The 22555-nt window shown below is 42.6% G+C and overlaps 1 protein-coding gene across 1 annotated transcript in view; it reads left to right on the top strand.

Moving 5' to 3' along the window:
- FREM1 (FRAS1 related extracellular matrix 1) overlaps positions 1–22555 on the top strand; it is a 375192-nt gene that overhangs the window by 259694 nt on the left and 92943 nt on the right. Inside the window, exons 28-29 of the mRNA XM_069765123.1 lie at positions 4712–4841; positions 7048–7120. Coding sequence (XP_069621224.1) covers positions 4712–4841; positions 7048–7120 — 203 coding nt within the window. The remainder of the gene's footprint in view (positions 1–4711; positions 4842–7047; positions 7121–22555) is intronic.

Genomic DNA, 22555 nt, shown 5'->3' with positions numbered 1-22555 from the left:
GCAGAGAGTTCCAGAGGATGGGGGATATTCGGGAGAAGTCTTGGAGGCGATTGGATGAGGAGCGAATAAGTGTGGAGGAGAGGAGGAGGTCTTGGGAGGACCGGAGGTCACGTGAGGGAAGATATCGAGAGATTAGTTTAGAGATATATGGAGGAGACAGGTTGTGGATGGCTTTGTAGGTCAGTATTAGCAGTTTGAACTGGATACGCTGAGGGAATGGGAGCCAGTGAAGAGATTTGCAGAGGGGGGAAGTGGAGGAGTAGCGAGGAGAGAGATGGATTAGTCGGGCAGCAGAGTTAAGGATGGACTGGAGAGGTGCAAGGGTGTTAGCAGGGAGGCCACAGAAAAGGATGTTGCAGTAGTCAAGGCGGGAAATGATGAGGGCGTGCACAAGCATTTTAGTAGATTGGGGGTTGTAAACTGCTCTACAGTATAACCTAGCATAGGGTAGCACACCTTTATCTTTAGGTGTCCAATTGGTTTGGCAGGTTATTACTCTATTACTATACTAAATATACGATACTATAATACTACTATTACTATTACTCTATTACCATATTACCCTATATACTCTGTTACCCACACGATTGGAATTAGTGCTCACTCAGTGTTACTTCTCTCTATTTTTTATAGTATTTTTATTGTATTTCCTGTCTATAATTGTACTAATAACATTTTCAATATATATATATTTTTTTTCGCAGTTTTCTGCTTCCTTTTTCTATTAACCTGCAGATTAACCCCATACTTTTAGGTTAATAGCATTTTTTTACATGACAAGTTTTTGGCAAGCTTTAGTTATGCCGATTTGTGGAAAGATTTTGGTGCACATTATCACATTATGCCGCAACCCGTTCCTCTGCTGGGGACCTTGATTACACAGTGTACAGATAGAGGATCTCTTACACTAAACAACCTCTTCAACCTAAAAAAAAAAATCCTTACTTGGCTCTGGCAGTGTACTTCTTGGTTATAGCCTTGGCTATACTTTTGACTCCTCACGCCAGCAGTCCACAGTCACAATGTTAGAAGGAAGTACAAAATAACCATTCTGCCATTCATATTTTCTCAGGAAAACCCTAGTCTTTAGCTGTACTATTGCATATGATTGTCAATTCAGATAATGGTAACTATGGTGGACCTATGTTAAAATAGCATCCTTGGCCTCCAGTTGCCCCATAGTAATCTGTACATGTCTAATATACAAACTCCTCGCCTGTTTGTTAGGCAATCTATACATATGTTGTGGCTGTCAAACAGCCGCGAGACATGCAGCCGCAGGGACTCGAACATATTATTCGAGCACACCGAGGACACTCTGTTAGCACCCGAGCATGCTCAGATAACACCTTATCAGAGCACGTTCGCTGATCACTATTCTTAATGACATTGATGGTATGTGTGGGGTCCTTGTCCTGCTCCAGAATAAATTTGGAGCCAATCATGCGCCTCCCTGATGGTATTACATGATGATGAGTTTCTATCTGTACGTCTTCCCTGCTGAGTTTCTTCAAACACTGTGTGCACTTGTACCTAGAGAATCGATGCTCTTTTGAAGGTAAAGGTTGGTCACACCAAATATTGATGATTTAGATGACTCGTTTGTTCATTTACTTAGCATTATGTTAATTGATAAAAATAAACTATAAATAACTCTTCTATTTTTTGAATACCTGCCCAAAACTTTTGCAAACTACTGAATGTCCAGATATCTTTTTTTTTACAGTATAAAAATCATTGTGTGACTTATGCTTTGCACATTAGCATGAATGTAACTGATTAATATTACAAATTATACTTTACACCAGACGGCACAAAATCCTTTGACCTTTTTTGGCTACTTCATACTCATTGCAAAGTAATCTGAACATGGCAGATCAATGAGATTTAAGTATTATGTGATGTGCTTAATCTGTTCAATCCATCACTAAAAATAGATCTGTAAATTGTTTTAATATTTGCTACATGCTGTGAAATCCATATCCAGCTGAGATACTTAGCAATGCCACATTTCGCCAGTAGATGTCCTTCTTGTCCTTTGCTTCAGGGCTGCAGTAAGGGAAAGGCAAACCGCTAACTGGTTACTGATTTGCCTTCTAAGCGTCGACCTTTAAGAAATACGTTTTTTCCCGTGAAGTTTAAAATGTGAATGATACTTCATAAACCTATATCCTACATTACCTGTTCTGTATGTACAAGGTTGCTCATTCATTGAGAATGGAAAAAAAAAAGATTCAATATCAAGATTGAAAAATACAAAAAGAAATAATCATTTGGATCATACATATTAAAGGTATCTTCCAAGTCTAAGATAGGGCATAAAGATTAAAATGAGTATCTTTAATAAAATACACATGGCATATTATTTTATGTGTGCGAGGCCTTAGTTATCCAGAATTGAAATAAGAAAATAATTTGGGCCTCTATGTCGCTCGGGCATTTTTGTTACTTTTTTGCAGTAGTATTTGTAAGTTAGAATTAGGAGTTGTTCCAAAATATAGAAGTGTTTACCTCTTTGTTCCACACCTGCCAATAGTCCTCTACTGTTTGCCAAGAAATCTAATACTGAAAAGTCTTAGTAAGTCCAGATTCTGATGAGCGTATAAAAAACTATCCAATATTCATCCATAAAAACTGTACAGTTCCCATCCGTATCCCATCCATTTACCACCAGTGTGTGTCCGTATGCCCATATTTTACATCCATATGGCATCCGTTTTTATACATAAGCAGAAAGTAAAATTTACAAGACCAAATACAGTTTCCCATGTTAATAATTGCAAAGTATCTGTAGAAATCGGATGCAATACGGATGCTCCATATGGGATCCGTTTTTTTGCGCACCCATAGACTCAGATAGATGAGTCTCATCAGAAAAGCAGAAAATATTGGTGAATACTGCAAAAAAAAAAATTCACACTTACATTCGATCCATGGGGAAAAAAACGCCATCTGAGCAGTCCTATTAAATTACATTTGTCAGTGGACTGTTTGGGCGATATGCGATTTTAACATGGAAAATACAAGTACGCTCAGCTGAATGAGACCTAAATGTCAAAAAATAAAGCTGTCATCACTTGAATAAAGCATTTGTACACACATTGCTAAACCATAGAAAGATAGATCATTGGTAGAAAGATTTTTTCAGTATATGATAGATAGGCAGAAAGATAATAGATAGATAGATAGATAGATAGATAGATAGATAGATAGATAGATAGATAGATAGATAGATAGATAGATATGGGATAGATAGATAGATGGATAGATATGAGATAGATAGATAGATAGATAGATAGATAGATAGATAGATAGATAGATAAATAGATAGATAGATAATAGATAGATAGATATAATACATAGATAGATAGATAATAGATAGATAGATAATACATAGATAGATCAATAATAGATAGATAGATAGATAGATATGGGATAGATAGATAGATGGATAGATATGAGATAGATAGATAGATAGATAGATAGATAGATAGATAGATAGATAGATAGATAGATAGATAGATAATAGATAGATAGATATAATACATAGATAGATAGATAATAGATAGATAGATAATACATAGATAGATCAATAATAGATAGATAGATAGATAGATATGAGATAGATATGAGATAGACAGATGGATAGATAGATAGATAGATAGATCAATAATAGATAGATAGATAGATAATGGATAATAGATAGACAGATGGATAGATATGAGATAGATAGATAGACAGATAGATATAATACATAGATAGATAGATAGATAGATAATAGATAGATATAATACATAGATAGATAGATAATAGATAGATAGATAATACATAGATAGATCAATAATAGATAGATAGATAGATAGATAGATATGAGATAGATATGAGATAGACGGATGGATAGATAGATAAAAAGATAGATAGCTAGATAGATAGAAGGAATGGACTAGATAGATAAATAGAATGGATGCAATAGATAGATAGAATCAAAGCAGCACTTTTTTGTCTTTTCTCCTTCCTGGGAGGAGCGGATTTTGGGAGCTGGCCGGGATGGGGGAGCAGTGAATTCTTTTTTGTTTTATTTAATTCTCAGACAGGTATTGTAAAACCACATTTTTGAGTAAAATGTCCAAAAAAGAAGAATCAAAGCAGCGCTAGTTCTTACACTGCTGTGGGTGCAAATCCCTTAGTCACGAGCCAGCAGCCATCCGCACAGATATCCAAAGAAAGCTGGCAACACCCTAATAGTTTTCAGCACATTAAATCACGTTTGAATGATCCATGTGAACAATGGCAAAGTTTCAGCACAAATGAACATTGGGCAGACTTGACAAAGGCTCAGTTGAGGCGAAAAGTTGCTGCAGTTCACATTGGCCAATGAAAATTGGTAAAACATATTGAGAAATGTTGCTGCCTGCTTTTTTTTGGCTCGCTAGGTACAGAGATAGATGAAAAGCCCAAATGTTGGATAGAAATGTCGCTGCTGGGGAATGAGTGGCCAGACTTTCTGCTATTTTGGAGTGCCATGGTTTGGGTTATTATTACTGTGGAGCCAGGCTGTAGAGCGCCGCTTCCTCTCAGCATTACGTACATGCATAGATACAGATGGCTAAACGACACACAGATATATGGATAGATATATACAGATCCGTCATTGTGAGCGCACATATCACCTGCAATAATCACCTCACTGGGTTCTTTTCATGTTTCACAGCTTGGAAATAAAATGGTGCCGCATTGAGTTGCCCCAGGCCATGTATGAGGTGTGTGAGACAGAAGCCCTGGTGTCTTTGAAGATCACACGCGGGGGTTACGCGGCAGACTCGGCTTTTATTTCACTACAGGTAACAGACAAGAGCTCATTCCTCTGCTGAGGCGAGGTGCACACTCGGGCTGCACGCTCCCATCGCATGGTTAGGCATTCTGTTTGGTGTATGCCGCATAGAGTTCATTAAAACTACTGTATATAGAAGCTTATTGATAGGAAAACTTTTATTAGGTCAAGGTCATGATCTAAAAAGAAGAAAAAAAGTGTCAAAACCTCAGCTTTTTTTTACAGCGATTTCAGGAACTCTCCTAAAAATACTGCAGACTTGTCTGAATTTTGGAAAACATTGCCAAAAATGCGCTGCAGCAGCAAGGTGTGCACCCAGCCTACGTTCCCCAACATTCCCCTACCTAATTTATCACTGCATCACCTCACTTTAGAGTCTAGAAGGTTTTTCAGGATATACTCTGGCGATCTGCTGATATGATGGAAGTGATATGGAAATGCAGTCGTTAAAAAGTCCAGTTCTTTGAATTCTCTGGGATTTAAGGCCTAAATAAGGTCCATCCTGTCAGTATAACATGGCGTAATAAGGCACAGTACGTAGCAGACAATGCACACTGCATTTTTTAAATATTTTGTCCTCATTCACAGCTAGAAAAAACAAGAAATATACAAGCCCTTGTGGGAGACATGGCCAATAGCTGCCATGTTCAACTCAGGACTATTATACTAGGGCAAAAAAACAATTTGGACGACAAAAATATATAGAAAATGATATTATCTTTATAAATGAATAATAAAACCATTATATAAAAATGGAAAAATTACAATACGGAAACCATTACCGTAAATAGTTTTATAGGATTTAGGGGTCATGCAGGCGAGCATATGAATGAGACATGAGCTGTCTGATATTTGATTGGTCAGCACAAGAACAGCACACAGACCGCACACGGACAGCCCACTGACCGTACACTGACCGCACGATGACAGCACACTGACCGCAAACTGACAGCACACGGACAGCCAACTGACCGTACACTGACCGCACACTGACCACACACTGACAGCGCACGGACAGCACACTGACCCATGTTATTCAATAGGGCTGTTCATGAATGATTCTCCTCTCAGTCCAACCGTCTTTGAGAAGAATAGACCAGAATGGACCAGAGTAGTGCAGTAAATGGCTGGCAGCTCCTGAAGAGCACACAGAGCTCCACTCAGAGCCAGTCATGTCTGTGATTTGCACAGGTGATTGGCCCAAGTCCATCTGCAGCCGGCCTAAAACTGCTTGTCCAGGGGATAAAATTACATTGCAAACTATTCCTAACCATTCAGGTTATATATTATGTTCACATCAGCCCTAGGGTAGGACTATGGGGTAAAAAGTGAGAAAATTGGGGTAAATCGTACAAATAACTGCCTTAATGCTCTATTAGGAGAGCAGTGATCCCCCTCTATCAGATACTAAAGTACCGGTATACATAAGTGAACTAGCAATGGGGATAGTCAGGATAATGCTAGAAAAACAATCAGAAGAACAAAATAGTAGTTAGAATATCAATGCAGACGCTGTGGTAGAGAATCACCCTGATGCACATTTCACCTAGCTTGATCATGGGAGAATATCTGACATATCCCAAAACTGTAAGATTTTGATTAACTTCATCACATATTCCCCAATGATCAAGCTAGGCAGAACGTCCATTGGGATGTTTCACCACCACCACCACCACAGGCTCTGAATCGATTCTCTGACTACTATTTTTTGTATTTTTTTATGTATTTTTTAGCATTTTGCTAGCATTGCCCTATCTCCAATGCTAGCTGACTTGCGTATACTGTTTAGTATGTGATAGAAGGGGCTCACTACTTAACTTATAGCGCATTAGGCCACTTATTTGTATTTTCCCCACTAGTTTTCATAGTCCCCTACCTTAGTGCTGATGTATGCACATAATATAAAACCTGGATAGACAAGAGTAATTTGCAATGCAATATACTCTTCTGTATGTGCATTGTTTATCCTATACAACCCGTTAGTGTTTCATTTGTATAATTGTCCAAATTTAATGTAATTTATTATTATTCAATAAAGATAAGATCATATGTAGATTTTTTGTTGTCCGAAATGGTTTATGGTTCAGCTCATCCTCTTCTAGTTTACTATACAGTAAATACAAATTATTGTAGAAGTTACATGATTATTACTCAGCACACAAGGCAAGTAAGGAAAGACAACAAAAGTACGACTAATTCCGTGTTTTCTTTCAAAGGTGAATGGAGTAAGTGCCGTGGTTGGACAAGATTTTTCTTCAAGTCCTTCAAGACTTATCCAGTTTGATCCAGGTACAATTATCTTCATAGGCCACTCTGAGGGCATATTTCTAGTCTAATTTTTGCATATTACAGTGGGGAAAATAAGTATTTGATACACTGCTAATTTTGGAAGTTTTTCCACCTACAAAGAAAGGAGAGGTCTGGAAAAAAAAAAAAGCAGAAAACCACATTATATGATTTTTACATAATTAATTTGCATTTTATTGCATGAAATAAGTATTGATACAATAGAAAAACAGAATGTAATATTTGGTACAAAAACCTTTGTTTGCAATTACAGAGGTCAGGGGTTTCCTGTAGTTCTTGACCAAGTTTGCACACAGTGCAGCAATGATTTTGGCCCACTCCTCCATACAGATCTGCTCAAGATCATTCAAGTTTTGGGGTTGTCGCTGGGCAACACTAAGTTTCATCTCCCTTCCAATGATTTTATATTAGGTTGAGATCTGGAGACTGTCTAGGCCACTCCAGGACCTTGAAAAGCTTCTTATGGAGCTACTCCTTAGTTGCCCTGGCTGTGTATTTCGGGGCATTGTCATGCTGGAACACCCAGCCATGATCAATCTTCAATGCTCTTACTGAAGGAAGGAGGTTGTTGGCCAAAATCTCACGATACATGACCACATCCCTTCAATACAGTGCAGTCGTCCTGTCCCCTTTGCAGAAAAGTACCCCTGAAGTGTGATGTTTCCCCACCATGCTTCATGGTTGGGATGTTTTTCTTGGGGTTGTACTCATCCTTCTTTTTCTTCCTCCAAACACGGTGAGTGGAGTTGATACCAAAAAGTTCTATTTTGGTCTCATCTGACCACATGACCTTCTGTCATGCCTCATCTGGATCATCCAGATGTTCATTGGCAAATTTCAAATGGGCCTGGACATGTGTTGACATGAGTAGGGGGGCTTGTCGTGCCTGTAGGATTTTAATCCATGACGGCGTAGTGTGTTAATAATGAAAATATTAGAGACAGTGGTCCCAGCTCTCTTCAGGTCATTGATGTATTCCTCCTATGCAGTTCTGGGCTGATTCCTGACCTTTCTCAGAATCATCCTTACCCCACGAGGCGAGATCTCACATGGAGCACCAGACCAAGGAAGTCATCTTCTGTTTCTTCCAATCTTCTAATAATTGCACCAATAGTTGTTGCTTTCTCACCAAGCTGCTTGCCTATTGTCCTGTAGCCCATCTCAGCCTTGTACAGGTCTACAATTTTGTCCCTGGTGTTTTAGACAACTCTTTGGTCTTGGCCATGGTGGAGAGGTTGGAGTGTGTGGACAGGTGTAATTTATACAGGTAAAGAGTAATGATGAGAGAGTGTACTCGTTGCTCGGATTTTCCCAAGCACGCTCGGGTGATCTCCGAGTATTTGTAAGTGCTTGGAGATTTAGTTTTCATTGCCTCAGCTGCATAATTTACATCTGATAAACAGCTTGAATACATGTGGGGATTCCCTAGCAACCATGTAACCCCCACATGTACTCTGGCTGACTAGCAGCCATAAATCATGCAGCTGAGTCAACAAAAACTAAATCTCCGAGCAGTTACAAATACTCGGAGATCACCCGAGCGTGCTTGGGAAAACCCGAGCCACGAGTACACTCGCTCATCACTAGTAACGAGATCAAACAGGTGCAATTAATACAAATAATTAGTGCAGAGTAACAGGACTTCTAAAAGAAAAACTAACAGGTCTGTGAGAGCCAGAATTCTTACTGGTTAGTAGGTGATCAAATACTTATTTCATGCAATAAAATGTAACTTAATTAGTTAGAAATCATACAATGTGATTTTCTGTTTTTTTATTTTTAGATTCTGTCTCTCACAGTTGAAGGACACCTATGTTAAAAATTACAGACCTCTCTATTCTTTGTAGGTGGGAAAACTTGCATAATCGACAGTGTATCCAATACTTATTTTCCCCACTGTATATATACAGTATAAAAATATAAATTTTCATTGATATCTGTAAAAAAATATTTGTACAATATGATGTGTGAGGCCACAATAATGTTCTGCTACAATAAAGTGACAAAATACATAAGTCAGACGCTCCTGAACTTTCTTATGAATTGTTGAGGGTGTTTCATATCAATTAATCAATGGCGAAAAAAGAATTCCCCCCAATAATTCAAAAGTAGGTGCTGCAGCAACTTCATTATTGACTATAAGGAAAGAGTACCACTTACTTAAAGGGACACTGTCACCTGAATTTGGAGGGAACAATCTTCAGCCATGGAGGCGGGGTTTTGGGTTTTTGATTCACCCTTTCCTTACCCGCTGGCTGCATGCTGGCTGCAATATTGGATTGAAGTTCATTTTCTGTCCTCCGTAGTACATGCCTGCACAAGGTGCAATCTTGCCTTGCGCAGGCGTGTACTATGGAGGACAGAGAATGAACTTCAATCCAATATTGCAACCAGCATGCAGCCAGCGGGTAAGGAAAGGGTGAATCAAAAACCCCAAAACCCCGCCTCCATGGCTGAAGATTGTTCCCTCCAAATCCAGGTGACAGTGTCCCTTTAACAAAATTAGGATTCAACTGAGAGTCACAAGATTTGTAAAATTTTATATTAATTATTATTATTATTATTATACATTTTTATAGCGCCATTTATTCCATGGCGCTTTACATGTGAATACGGGGCAAATATAGACAAATACATTAAACATGAGCAGATAACAAGGCACACGAGTACATAAGGAGGGAGGACCCTGCCCGCGAGGGCTCACAGTCTGCAGGGGGTGGGTGAGGATACACTAGGAGAGGGAAGATTAATACGGTATATTGTTTATAATATGATCACAGATCCTCTCAGATGCTTTTAGTTTGGGTCATTAAAGGGTTTGTCACCTAACTTTAGCCCAAAAGACTCAGTGATGTATGAAAAACCAAACTGAGCTTTATTCACCATCCCTGGGTCCAGAGTTGTGTCTCTGCCACTGGCCTTTGATGATTGCCTGCAGCGATGGCCTCTCGTCTACAGCGCTACAGGCAGTCATTGAGCTGAGTGGCTCTGCTGTCTATACCTGTGAGCAAGAGTAAAGCTTAGTTTTTCTTCATACACCACTGAGCCTATGGGTTAAGGCACCAGTCCAGCGTTCTTTTTCATTGCACTGCTGGAGTGGTGCTTTAAATGTAAAGGTACCGTCACACTAGACGATATCGCTAGCGATCCGTGACATTGCAGCGTCCTCGCTAGCGATATCGTCCAGTGTGACAGGCAGCAGCGATCAGGCCCCTGCTGTGCTGTCACTGGTCGGGGAAGAAAGTCCAGAACTTTATTTCGTCGCTGGACTCCCCGCAGACATCACTGAATCGGCGTGTGTGACACCGATTCAGCGATGTCTTCACTGGTAACCAGGGTAAACATCGGGTAACTAAGCGCAGGGCCGCGCTTAGTAACCCGATGTTTACCCTGGTTACCATCCTAAAAGTAAAAAAAACAAACACTACATACTTACCTACCGCTGTCTGTCCTCCAGCGCTGTGCTCTGCTCTCCTCCTGTACTGTCTATGAGCGTTGGTCAGCCGGAAAGCAGAGCGGTGACGTCACCGCTCTGCTTTCCTGCCGCTGTGCTCACAGTCAGTGCAGGAGGAGTGCAGAGCACAGCGCTGGAGGACAGACGGCTGTAGGTAAGTATGTAGTGTTTGTTTTTTTTACTTTTAGGATGGTAACCAGGGTAAACATCAGGTTACTAAGCGCGGCCCTGCGCTTAGTTACCCGATGTTTACCCTGGTTACCGGCATCGTTGGTCGCTGGAGAGCGGTCTGTGTGACAGCTCTCCAGCGACCAAACAGCGACGCTGCAGCGATCTGGATCGTTGTCGGTATCGCTGCAGCGTCGCTAAGTGTGACGGTACCTTAAGTCCCCGGCCCCCTGTCTCACACTCTCCTGTTCGCCCTGTGAAAAGTGACCTACTTGCAGCTCCAGTGTTTCATGGTGCTGCATGGAGGTCACTTTTCAATCAAGGTCTATGAGAGCTTCATTCTCACTCTCATAAACTTGTATTGAGAGCGTGTGATGTAGCTTCTGACTTCCAGCCAGACAGAAGCTACAGTCACAAAATGGCATGGGGGAACACGGACGACTCTGAAAAAATTGTGAAGGGTGACTATATGACCGGGGACAGGAGGCTTAGATTTAAAGCTCCACTCCAGCGATAAAAACAAATAAACTCTGGAGTGGTGCTATAAAGTTAGTTGAAAGAGGACAACTCCTTTAAATATATGGCAAGAGAGCGGCCTAAAATATAGGTTGTCTAAAATGAAGACCTTTTGAATCATTGGGTGGTCATGGTGGGGTCGGTGGACTTCAAACATCTAATAAAGTAGGCTGCAAGCTATTCTGTAAATGTGCACATCCTCTTGGACGCGATGACTACAGTTATTGTTCATGAATGTGAACCAGAGACTTAAAACAGTTTGGGAACTGTTAGAAACATAATAATATACTTATCTTATGTCTGCAAATTTCTGTGGAAGCCCTTGTTTATCTAAACAGCAGGGGGCTAATGTGCTAAAACAAAGCATTATCTTACTTACATTATACTTAATTAATTAGTGGTGAAACCTAGTGATTTGCTGAAAGGATTTGGCATGTTTTAGCATTTCTCAAACCTTACAAGTTGAGAGCCTTTGCTTTTGCCTGCCAACAGACAGACTTTCTGTTCACTTCACAAGACAGAATTATCACTTTGGCTGTTGCAGTTACGTACTTTTACTTAGGGCGTACAGATATAGTAATAACATTGGCACAACCATGTAACTACCTAGGTGTCATAGGGGTTGAACATTATTTTAATGGGTAGTCATTAATTTATGTGCAGAATGTAATATTTACAAATAGTGACTTGTCATTAGTAGTGATGAGCGAGTATACTCGTTACTCGGGGTCTCCGAGTATTTGTGAGTGCTCGGAGATTTCATTTTCGTGGCAGCAGTTGCATGATTTACGGCTACTACCCAGCCTGAGTAGATGTGGGGGTTGCCTGGTTGCTAGGGAATCCCCACATGTATTCAAGCTGTCTAACAGCCATAAATCATTCAGCTGCGGCAAGGAAAACAATCTCCGAGCACTAAAAAATACTCGGAGATCACCTGAGCGTGCTCGGGAAAACCCGAGCAACGAGTATACTCACTCACCTTTAGTCAACAGGAATCTTTATTTCTTACTACCAGAGGAATGTGATTTATCACACATAAGTGCACAGATCTTTCTCAAACTAATGCAGCTTGCTTTGGAAGTTTTAATTATGGCAAGCACTGATTTTGAAAACCATGAAACACTTCGGGAAGGATATCTGGACTCTACTGACATTGGGTCTCGCAATATAAGCACCGACTTAGGTGCCACATGTCAGATTGGGCATGTGCCTGTGAAATGTTTGCCGGCTGATGTTGGCAGGATGCTCTGCCGGGATGTAGGGTAACACAGGTAGTCTGTGTCCATCAGTTATTCACAGAGCAAAGGCAGTGAGAAATAACTGCTGCTTGTGAGGTAAAGGAAACCCAGCAACAGGTTTTTAGACCCAAAAGTCGTCACAAAACATCATCACAGTAAAGTACCTATAATGATGATTACTTCCAAACCTTTATATTACAAATCTGTGTCCTGGTTGTCTTGTCATTGGCAAATTATTATGCAAATGAGCTTGAAAGTGCTGTGCTTGGTCTGCACTTACAGCTCACTGTATTATCCAGCCTTTCTCTCCTCCTGGTACCAGCCTTGACGTATGACCTGCTTCCTCGTCTGACAAATCACGCAGGCGCTGTCATTCTGGGGATGAGACATGCACAATAACATCCTAATAATGTTGCGAGAGCTGGAATACTCATCAGCGCAAAAGCCATCCTGGGCGAGATGTCAGTCTCTGTGAGCTGCTCCCACACCTGAGATCTTGCATAGGTGCCATCATTGTCATGGTCAGAGTGAAATGACTGAAGAAAAGAGTGACTTGACACTCATTGCAGAAGGTCGGCACCGGGTGGAGAAACAAGCTGGGTTCCCTTTAAGAGCAAAGTGCTGTTGAGAAAATTAGCTATTAGGAATCCTTTAGTGATGGGAGCTGTGCTGTCCTCCTGACAGTAGGAGACTAAGGAGGTTCCATATGCTGAGTCCAGATGGGAAAACAGAGTCACATGGGAAATAATGCAGAAGTTGAGAAGAACCAAAAAGGTATGAGGCTGCATGTGTCACCCCCCAGAGATTTTAAAGCCCACTAGAAGTGCATCCATGCCCGCTCATCATTAAGACACATAGAGAATTATGAAAGGGACTATGATACAAAACTATGTAAAGCAGTTAATACAAGAGAAGATAGTATTCTGCTACAGATGGATCTGGATAAGTTGGAAACTTGGGCTGAAAGGTGGCAGATGAGGTTTAACAATGATAAATGTAAGGTTATACACATGGGAAGAAGGAATCAATATCACCATTACACACTGAATGGGAAACCACTGGGTAAATCTGACAGGGAGAAGGACTTGGGGATCCTAGTTAATGATAAACTTACCTGGAGCAGCCAGTGCCAGGCAGCAGCTGCCAAGGCAAACAGGATCATGGGGTGCATTAAAAGAGGTCTGGATACACATGATGAGAGCATTATACTGCCTCTGTACAAATCCCTAGTTAGACCGCACATGGAGTACTGTGTCCAGTTTTGGGCACCGGTGCTCAGGAAGGATATAATGGAACTAGAGAGAGTACAAAGGAGGGCAACAAAATTAATAAAGGGGATGGGAGAACTACAATACCCAGATAGATTAGCGAAATTAGGATTATTTAGTCTAGAAAAAAGACGACTGAGGGGCGATCTAATAACCATGTATAAGTATATAAGGGGACAATTCAAATATCTAGCTGAGGATCTGTTTATACCAAGGAAGGTGACGGGCACAAGGGGGCATTCTTTGCGTCTGGAGGAGAGAAGGTTTTTCCACCAACATAGAAGAGGATTCTTTACTGTTAGGGCAGTGAGAATCTGGAATTGCTTGCCTGAGGAGGTGGTGATGGCGAACTCAGTCGAGGGGTTCAAGAGAGGCCTGGATGTCTTCCTGGAGCAGAACAATATTGTATCATACAATTAGGTTCTGTAGAAGGACGTAGATCTGGGGATTTTTTATGATGGAATATAGGCTGAACTGGATGGACAAATGTCTTTTTTCGGCCTTACTAACTATGTTACTATGTTACTATGTTACTATTCAAATTGCATGTTTCATGTCAGACTCCTGTATGTGAGATATGACTCCAGTCTCTAGGTTGCTGAGTGGTTTTCAAGAACTCAAGGGACTAGCTAGCACTCTAAGTGTGCAGCTGTGGGCGACCCAAGAAGTGAAAAAAGTATGACCTGGATGAGGCAGGTAAAGTGAGGAGTCGTTCATCTGCTAGGAGTCCAAGACAGGTGATGAGGAGTTCCCTGGCATGGTACTATTTGTTAGGCCAGACAGGTTGGAGAGAGAAGTTTCCCTCCACTAGAGGTGAGCGAACTTGTTCGGAAAACGTACACCAATCTCAAATTTGGCACAAATCTTGCACATTCAGATTCGTGTCCGGATTCTCAAGCATTTTGGTAAATGATCGAGTTTACACTAATGCTTTTGTTAGGACTTTGGCTAGGATAGCGGTGCTGTATGATGAGCGAGGAGGACATGTTTGATGAGGGGAGGGAGTGAGGAGAGGTCAGAGAAAAGGTGGACTATTATTGTTTTTTTTGTATTATCTTAATGTGTGGACATTCCAGCAGCCAATCAGGGCATAGAAACCATTCACAACATCCAGACACAAGGGCTTGTGTCATTGGCCGCCAAAGTCACATGTCCCTCTCCATATAAAAAGCCGACATGTGGCTTTGGCACCATTTTGTGAGTGTAACAGCACAGAGAGGCTGCTGCTGCTGCAAGTAGTCAGATAGTTAGCTATGCGGTTTATTCTCATGTTAGTTCAGATAGGATCCTGTGTCAAATCGACTTTCCAGCATATAAATCTGGAGTGCTAATTTTATGTCGCCACTTCAGCATATAAATCCTTTGTGCTAATTATGTGGTCCCGCCACCAGTCCACACTTCAGCATCTAAATCCTTTGTGCTAATGGTATGGTCCAGCCACCAGTACACCTTTCAGGACATAAATCTTTTGTGCTTATTATGTGGTTCAGCCATACTGTCTCAGCAAATAAATACTGATTGTTAATTTAGTGACAGGTGACTGACAGGTCTTGGCCTAGGGTTGTGAAACAGCTGGCTAACCCCTTCATGACCGTGGGATTTTTAGTTTTTCCGTGTTCGTTTTTCACTCCCCTCCTTCCCAGAGCCATAACTTTTTTATTTTTCCGTCAATTTGGCCATGTGAGGGCTTATTTTTTGCGGGATGAGTTGTACTTTTGAACGACATCATTGGTTTTACCATGTCATGTACTAGAAAACGGGAAAAAAATTCCAAGTGCGGTGAAATTGCAAAAAAAGTGCAATCCCACACTTGTTTTTTGCTTGGCTTTTTTGCTAGGTTCACTAAATGCTAAAACTGACCTGCCATTATGATTCTCCAGGTCATTACGAGTTTATAGACACCTAACATGACTAGGTTATTTTTTACCTAAGTCGTGAAAAAAAATTCCAAACTTTGCTAAAAAAAAAAAAAAATTGCGCCATTTTCCAATACTCGTAGCGTCTCCATTTTTCATGATCTGGGGTCGGTTGAGGGCTTATTTTTTGCGTGCTGAGCTGGTGTTTTTAATGATTCCAATTCGGTGCAGATACGTGCTTTTGATCGCCCGTTATTGCATTTTAATGCAATGTCGCGGCGACCAAAAAAACGTAATTCTGGCGTTTCGATTTTTTTCTCGTTGCACTGTTTAGCGATCAGTTTAAAGCTTTTTTTTTATTGATAGATCGGGCGATTCTGAACGTGGCGATACCAAATATGTGTAGATTTAATTTTTCTTCTATTGATTTATTTTGATTGGGGTGAAAGGGGGGTGATTTAAACTTTTATATTTTTTTTAATTTTTTTCACATTTTTTTTAACTTTTTTTTTTACTTTTGCCATGGTTCAATAGCCTCCATGGGAGGCTAGAAGCAGGCACAGAACGATCGCCTCTGCTACATAGCAGCGATCTGCTGTTCGCTGCTATGTAGCAGAATTGCAGGTGTGCTGTGAGCGCCGACCACAGGGTGGCGCTCACAGCTACCGGCGATCAGTAACCATAGAGGTCTCAAGGACCTCTATGGTTACAATGGAGAAGCATCGCCGACCCCCGATCATGTGACGGGGGTCGGCGATGACGTCATTTCCGGCCGCCCAGCCGGATGTGGTAGTTAAATGCCGCTGTCTGCGTTTGACAGCGGCATTTAACTAGTTAATAGCGGTGGGTGAATCGCGATTTCACCCGCCGCTATTGCGGGCACATGTCAGCTGTTCAAAACAGCTGACATGTCCCGGCTTTGATACGGGCTCACCGCGGAGCCCTGCATCAAAGCAGGGGAGCTGACATCGGACGTACTATACCGTGCGATGTCAGTAAGGGGTTAAAAGAGGGGAAGAGTACATCCAACATGAGTGGGAAAAAGCCACGTCATGGTGGAAGGGGGAATAGACTTGGTATTCGAGGTGTACGTGGGGTATCTGGTAATGTTACTAAAAGCTCTACTGAACAAACACCGGCTTGTCCTATCTAAAGACATTTGACAATTTCTGTTGCTGTATGGGCTACTCGACTCCATTTCTTCAGCAGGCATATTTCAGTATGCCTTGCAGACAAGGCTGGTTTTAGAGAAAGTGGGGCCCAGGACAAAAGTTTAAAGCGGGGCTCCAAATGCTCACATATTCCAAATCACACAAATATTTCAGTTGTATTTACATGTGCTGAGTTCAGGCTGTTAAACGAGTGTGATCGACAATATTGTAGTCGTTCAACGCTTGTTCCCGAATTTCTTTACACCGGCTGAGGAAGCATAATGGGGACAGATAGTCCTCAATACAGTATCATGCAGGTCCCCATAGGCAGCCTTTGTATTATAATGCAGCCCCCCATAGGCAGCCTCTCTATTATAATGCAGCCCCCCATAAGCAGCCTCTCTATTATAATGCAGCCCCCATAGGCAGCCTCTCTATTATAATGCAGCCCCCCATAGGCAGCCTTTGTATTATAATGCAACCCCCATAGACAGCCTTTGTATTATAATGCAGCCCCATTTAAAAAATAATAAATACTCACCTCTCTTCGTCTTGGCTCCTCCACTGCTCCGAGCTCCCGTTCATCTCCTGACAGCGGATGCCGGGTAGTGATGTCATCGCGCCCGCTGTCAATGTCTGTGTCAGACGCTGAGAGGGGGATGATGGAAGAAGGAGCGTAACGCTCCTTCTCTCATAAATGAGGTCAGCTGTATCTGCTAGATGCCGATACAGTTGACGCTGTGATGATGGGTGGGGGGCCCACTGCTTGCACCGGGCCCCGCTCAGGGGCCCCATAGCAGCCGGGCAGCAGGGCAGAGAGATCGATTCTCCCTGCCCTGCCGTAGAATGTAACTGTATCGGCGCGCTGTGCACGCCGATACAGTTACAGTAGCGTAGCTCGAGATGGGCCCCCTCAGAGCGTGGGGCCCGGGGCTACCAACCCCTCTGCCCCCCAGTAGCTCCTCTACTGTCAATACAGTATAATGCAGGTCCCATATAGTACATATATTATATTGGACTCCCATGGTCCTGGACAGAGTATAATGCAGCCTCCCTCAGAGTATACTGCAGCCACACACAGTATAATGCAGCCTCCCACACACACAGTATAATGCAGCCCCCCACACAGTATAATCTACATAGCATAATGCTGCCCCCTACTCAGAGTATAGTGCAGTTCCACTCACACACAGTATAATGCAGCCTGCCCACACACAGTGTAATACAGCCCCCACAGTATAATGCATCTCCCCACACATACACAGTATAGTGCAGCCCCACACACACAGTATAGTGCAGCTCCCCTCACATACAGTATAGTGCAGCCTGCATACACATAGTATAATGCAACCTCCCACACACACAGTATAATGCATCTCCCCACACATATGCCATATAGTGCAGCCCCACGCACAGTACAGTGCAGATCCCTCACACACACAGTACAGTGCAGCTCCTCCCCACACACAGTATAGTGCAGCTACCCCAACACACAGTACAGTGCAGCTCCCCAACATACAGTATAGTGCAGCTCCCCAACACACAGTATAGTGCAGCTCCCCCCAACACACAGTATTTTGCATCTCCCCCAACACACAGTACAGTGCAGCTCCCCCAACACATAGTGCAGTGCAGCTCCCCAACACACAGTACAGTGCAGCTACCCTCAACACACAGTATAGTGCAGCTCACCCCACTCACAGTATAGTGCAGCTCCCCCACACACAGTATAGTGCAGCTCCCCCAACAAACAGTACAGTGCAGCTCCCCAACACACAGTACAGTGCAGATCCCCCAACACACAGTATAGTGCAGCTCCCCAACACACAGTATAGTGCAAACACAGACACACACACCCACAGTATAATGCATACATTCACACACACAATACTAACCCCTCCTCTTTGTTCCCCGCGCTGCTTCAGGTTCTGCTCCAGTTTCATCGGCCCCACTACTGGCACATGCTGAGTCAGAGGCAAGGGAGAGTGATGGGAGAGGGAGTGTCACATGATGCTCTCTCCTCCATCACTGCTTTTAACTGTATCGGCGCCTATGATGCCAATAAGTTGAATGAGCGATGGGGGGTGCTGGGCGCCTCTTACGGGCCCCATAGCGGCCACCGGCTTGGGGCCCCTGGAGGAGCGGTGGCCCTAGGCAGCTACCTGGTCTGTCTGTCCCTAACGCCGACTCTGCTTGTAGATAATTTTTTGAAATGTGAAGACTCCAAGTTGGGCCTCCATCTCGTGCGTTACCTGTACTGGAAGGAGTCTCAAAGCACCATTATACTATTTCTACTCTGGGGAAATTGATGCCACTTTAGTGCTGCCTGCCAATAATTCTTTTTAAATGTGGAGACTCCAAGATGGGTCTCCATCTAGTGGAGTCATGTAATTGAAAGAAAGACACACACTCATTAATTTGATATAAACACTCCCCACCCTCTTTTACCTATTTATTAGCGTAAAATTAAAATAAAAAAACACCATATTCCTAACATGTCTGACGATAATCCATTATTCCACGCCGTAATCTATCTGTGCTTAATCTGGATGGCTTTGCTGAACGATGTGATGATGCGACCGTTCAGCCTAGCATCTAGGAGACACTGAGCTGAGCCTCAGAGTGCAGCTTCAGTGACCTGCAGTGACGTCATTGAGGTTACCATAGGTCATTGAAGCTGCAGTTCCCACAGCAGCTCATTTTGAACTGTGGTGACCTTAATGAGATCATCGCTAGCACCGTGAGAAATTTCTCACAGTGCTAGAGGTGATGTAATGAATGTTACCTGTTGTGAATTCTGTGGCTGAGTTCACTTCTGTGGTCACAAGTGGTATTGCAGTCTCTGGGCTTCCTCCCTCAGGTGTTTTGGTGAGCTCGTTGGCTGCCTTGCTATTTAGCTCCACCTGAGTCTGTCTTCCTTGCTCCTTGTCAATGTTCCAGTGTTGGATCTGAGCTACTGCATCTTTCCTTGGGCCTGCTGCTCTGCTAGATAAGTGCTTCTAGTTTGTTTTCTGTTTTTTTCTGTCCAGCTTGCTATTGTCTTTTGCTGGTAGCTCTGAGAAGCAGAGGGGTGCACCGCCGTGCTGTTAGTTCGGCACGGTGGGTCTTTTTGCCCCTTTGCGTGGTTTTCGTTTTAGGGTTTTTTGTAGACTGCATAGTTCTCTTGCTATCCTCGCTCTGTCTAGAATATCGGGCCTCACTTTGCTGAATCTATTTCATTCCTACGTTTGTCTTTTCATCTTGCTAACAGTCATTATATGTGGGGGGCTGCCTATTCCTTTGGGGTATTTCTCTGAGGTAAGTCAGGCTTGTATTTCTATCTTCAGGCTAGTCAGCTCCTCAGGCAGTGCCGAGTTGCATAGGTAGTTGTTAGGCGCAATCCACTGCTGCTTATAGTTGTGTGAGGATAGATCAGGTACTGCAGTCTACAGAGATTCCACGTCTCAGAGCTCGTCCTATTGTTTTTGGTTATTGCCAGATCTCTGTATGTGCGCTGATTACTGCACGCTGTGTTGCCTGATTGCCAGCCATAACAGTACAAGGAGCCAACACCAATGATTCCCAATAGAGGGAAAAAAGAAATCCTGACATCATTTTTTTTTTCTTAGCTCTGTCTTCAGTCTTTTTTTTTCCCCTAGACATTAGAGTGCTTCAGGACACAGCTGTGGACATGGATATTCAGGCTCTGTGCTCCTCAATGGATAATCTCGTTGTAAATGTACAAAAGATTCAAGATACTATTGATCAGAAATCGATGCTAGAACCAAGAATTCCGATTCCTGATTTGTTTTTTGGTGACAGAACTAAGTTCCTGAGCTTCAGAAATAATTGTAAGCTATTTTTGGCCTTGAAACCTCATTCTTCTGGTAATCCTATTCAACAGGTTTTGATTATTATTTCTTTTTTGCGCGGCGACCCACAGGACTGGGCGTTTTCTCTTGCACCAGGAGATTCTGCATTGAGTAATGTTGATGCATTTTTCCTGGCGCTCGGATTGCTTTACGATGAGCCTAATTCAGTGGATCAGGCTGAGAAAAATCTGCTGGCTTTATTCCAGGGTCAGGATGATGTAGAAGTATATTGTCAGAAATTTATGAAATGGTCAGTACTCACTCTGTGGAATGAATCTGCACTAGCGGCTTTGTTCAGAAAGGGTCTCTCTGAAGCTCTTAAGGATGTAATGGTGGGATTTCCTATGCCTGCTGGTTTGAATGAGTCTATGTCCTTGGCCATTCAGATCGGTCGTCGCTTGCGCGAGCGTAAATCTGTGCACCATCTGGCGGTACTGCCTGAGAGTAAACCTGAGCCTATGCAGTGCGACAGGACTATGACTAAAGTAGAACGGCAAGAACACAGACGTCTGAACAGACTGTGTTTCTATTGTGGTGATTCTACTCATGCTATTTCTAATTGTCCTAAACGCACTAGGCGGTTCGATAGCTCTGCCGTTATTGGTACTGTACAGTCCAAATTCCTTTTGTCCATTACCTTAATGTGCTCTTTGTCATCGTATTCTGTCATGGCGTTTGTGGATTCAGGCGCTGCCCTGAATCTGATGGATTTGGATTATGCTAAACGTTGTGGATTTTTCTTGGAGCTTTTGCGGTGTCCTATTCCGTTGAGAGGAATTGATGCTACACCTTTGGCCAAGAATAAGCCTCAGTACTGGGCCCAGCTGACCATGTGCATGGCTCCTGCACATCAGGAAGTTATTCGCTTTCTGGTACTGCATAATTTGCATGATGTGGTCGTGTTGGGGTTGCCATGGCTACAAACCCATAATCCAGTATTGGATTGGAACTCTATGTCGGTAACCAGCTGGGGTTGTCAGGGAGTACATGGTGATGTTCCATTTTTGTCTATTTCGTCATCCATTCCTTCTGACATCCCAGAGTTCTTGTCGGACTTTCAGGATGTATTTGAAGAGTCCAAGTCTGATGCCCTACCTCCGCATAGGAATTGTGATTGTGCTATCGATTTGATTCCTGGTAGTAAATTCCCTAAGGGTCGTTTATTTAATTTGTCCGTACCTGAACACACCGCTATGCGCAGTTATGTGAAGGAGTCCCTGGAGAAGGGACATATTCGCCCATCGTCGTCACCATTGGGAGCAGGGTTCTTTTTTGTAGCCAAGAAGGATGGTTCGCTAAGACCGTGTATTGATTACCGCCTTCTTAATAAGATCACTGTTAAGTTTCAGTATCCCTTGCCATTGATTTCTGACTTGTTTGCTCGGATTAAGGGGGCTAGTTGGTTTACTAAGATTGATCTTCGTGGTGCGTATAATCTGGTGAGAATCAGGCAGGGAGATGAATGGAAAACGGCATTTAATACGCCCGAGGGTCATTTTGAGTATCTGGTGATGCCGTTCGGACTTGCCAATGCTCCATCTGTTTTTCAGTCTTTTATGCATGACATTTTCCGTGAGTATCTGGATAAATTCTTGATTGTTTACTTGGATGACATTTTGATCTTCTCAGATGATTGGGAGTCTCATGTGAAGCAAGTCAGAATGGTTTTCCAGGTACTGCGTGCTAATTCCTTGTTCGTGAAGGGATCAAAGTGTCTCTTCGGTGTGCAGAAAGTTTCATTTTTGGGGTTCATCTTTTCCCCTTCTACTATCGAGATGGATCCGGTTAAGGTTCAGGCCATCCAGGATTGGACTCAGCCGACATCTCTAAAAAGTCTGCAGAAATTCCTGGGCTTTGCTAATTTTTATCGTCGCTTCATCTGTAATTTTTCTAGCATTGCCAGACCATTGACCGA

The sequence above is a fragment of the Ranitomeya imitator genome, chromosome 1, assembly GCF_032444005.1.
Source record: "Ranitomeya imitator isolate aRanImi1 chromosome 1, aRanImi1.pri, whole genome shotgun sequence".
Lineage (NCBI taxonomy): Eukaryota > Metazoa > Chordata > Amphibia > Anura > Dendrobatidae > Ranitomeya > Ranitomeya imitator.
This window is presented reverse-complemented; position numbering and strand designations above follow the sequence as displayed.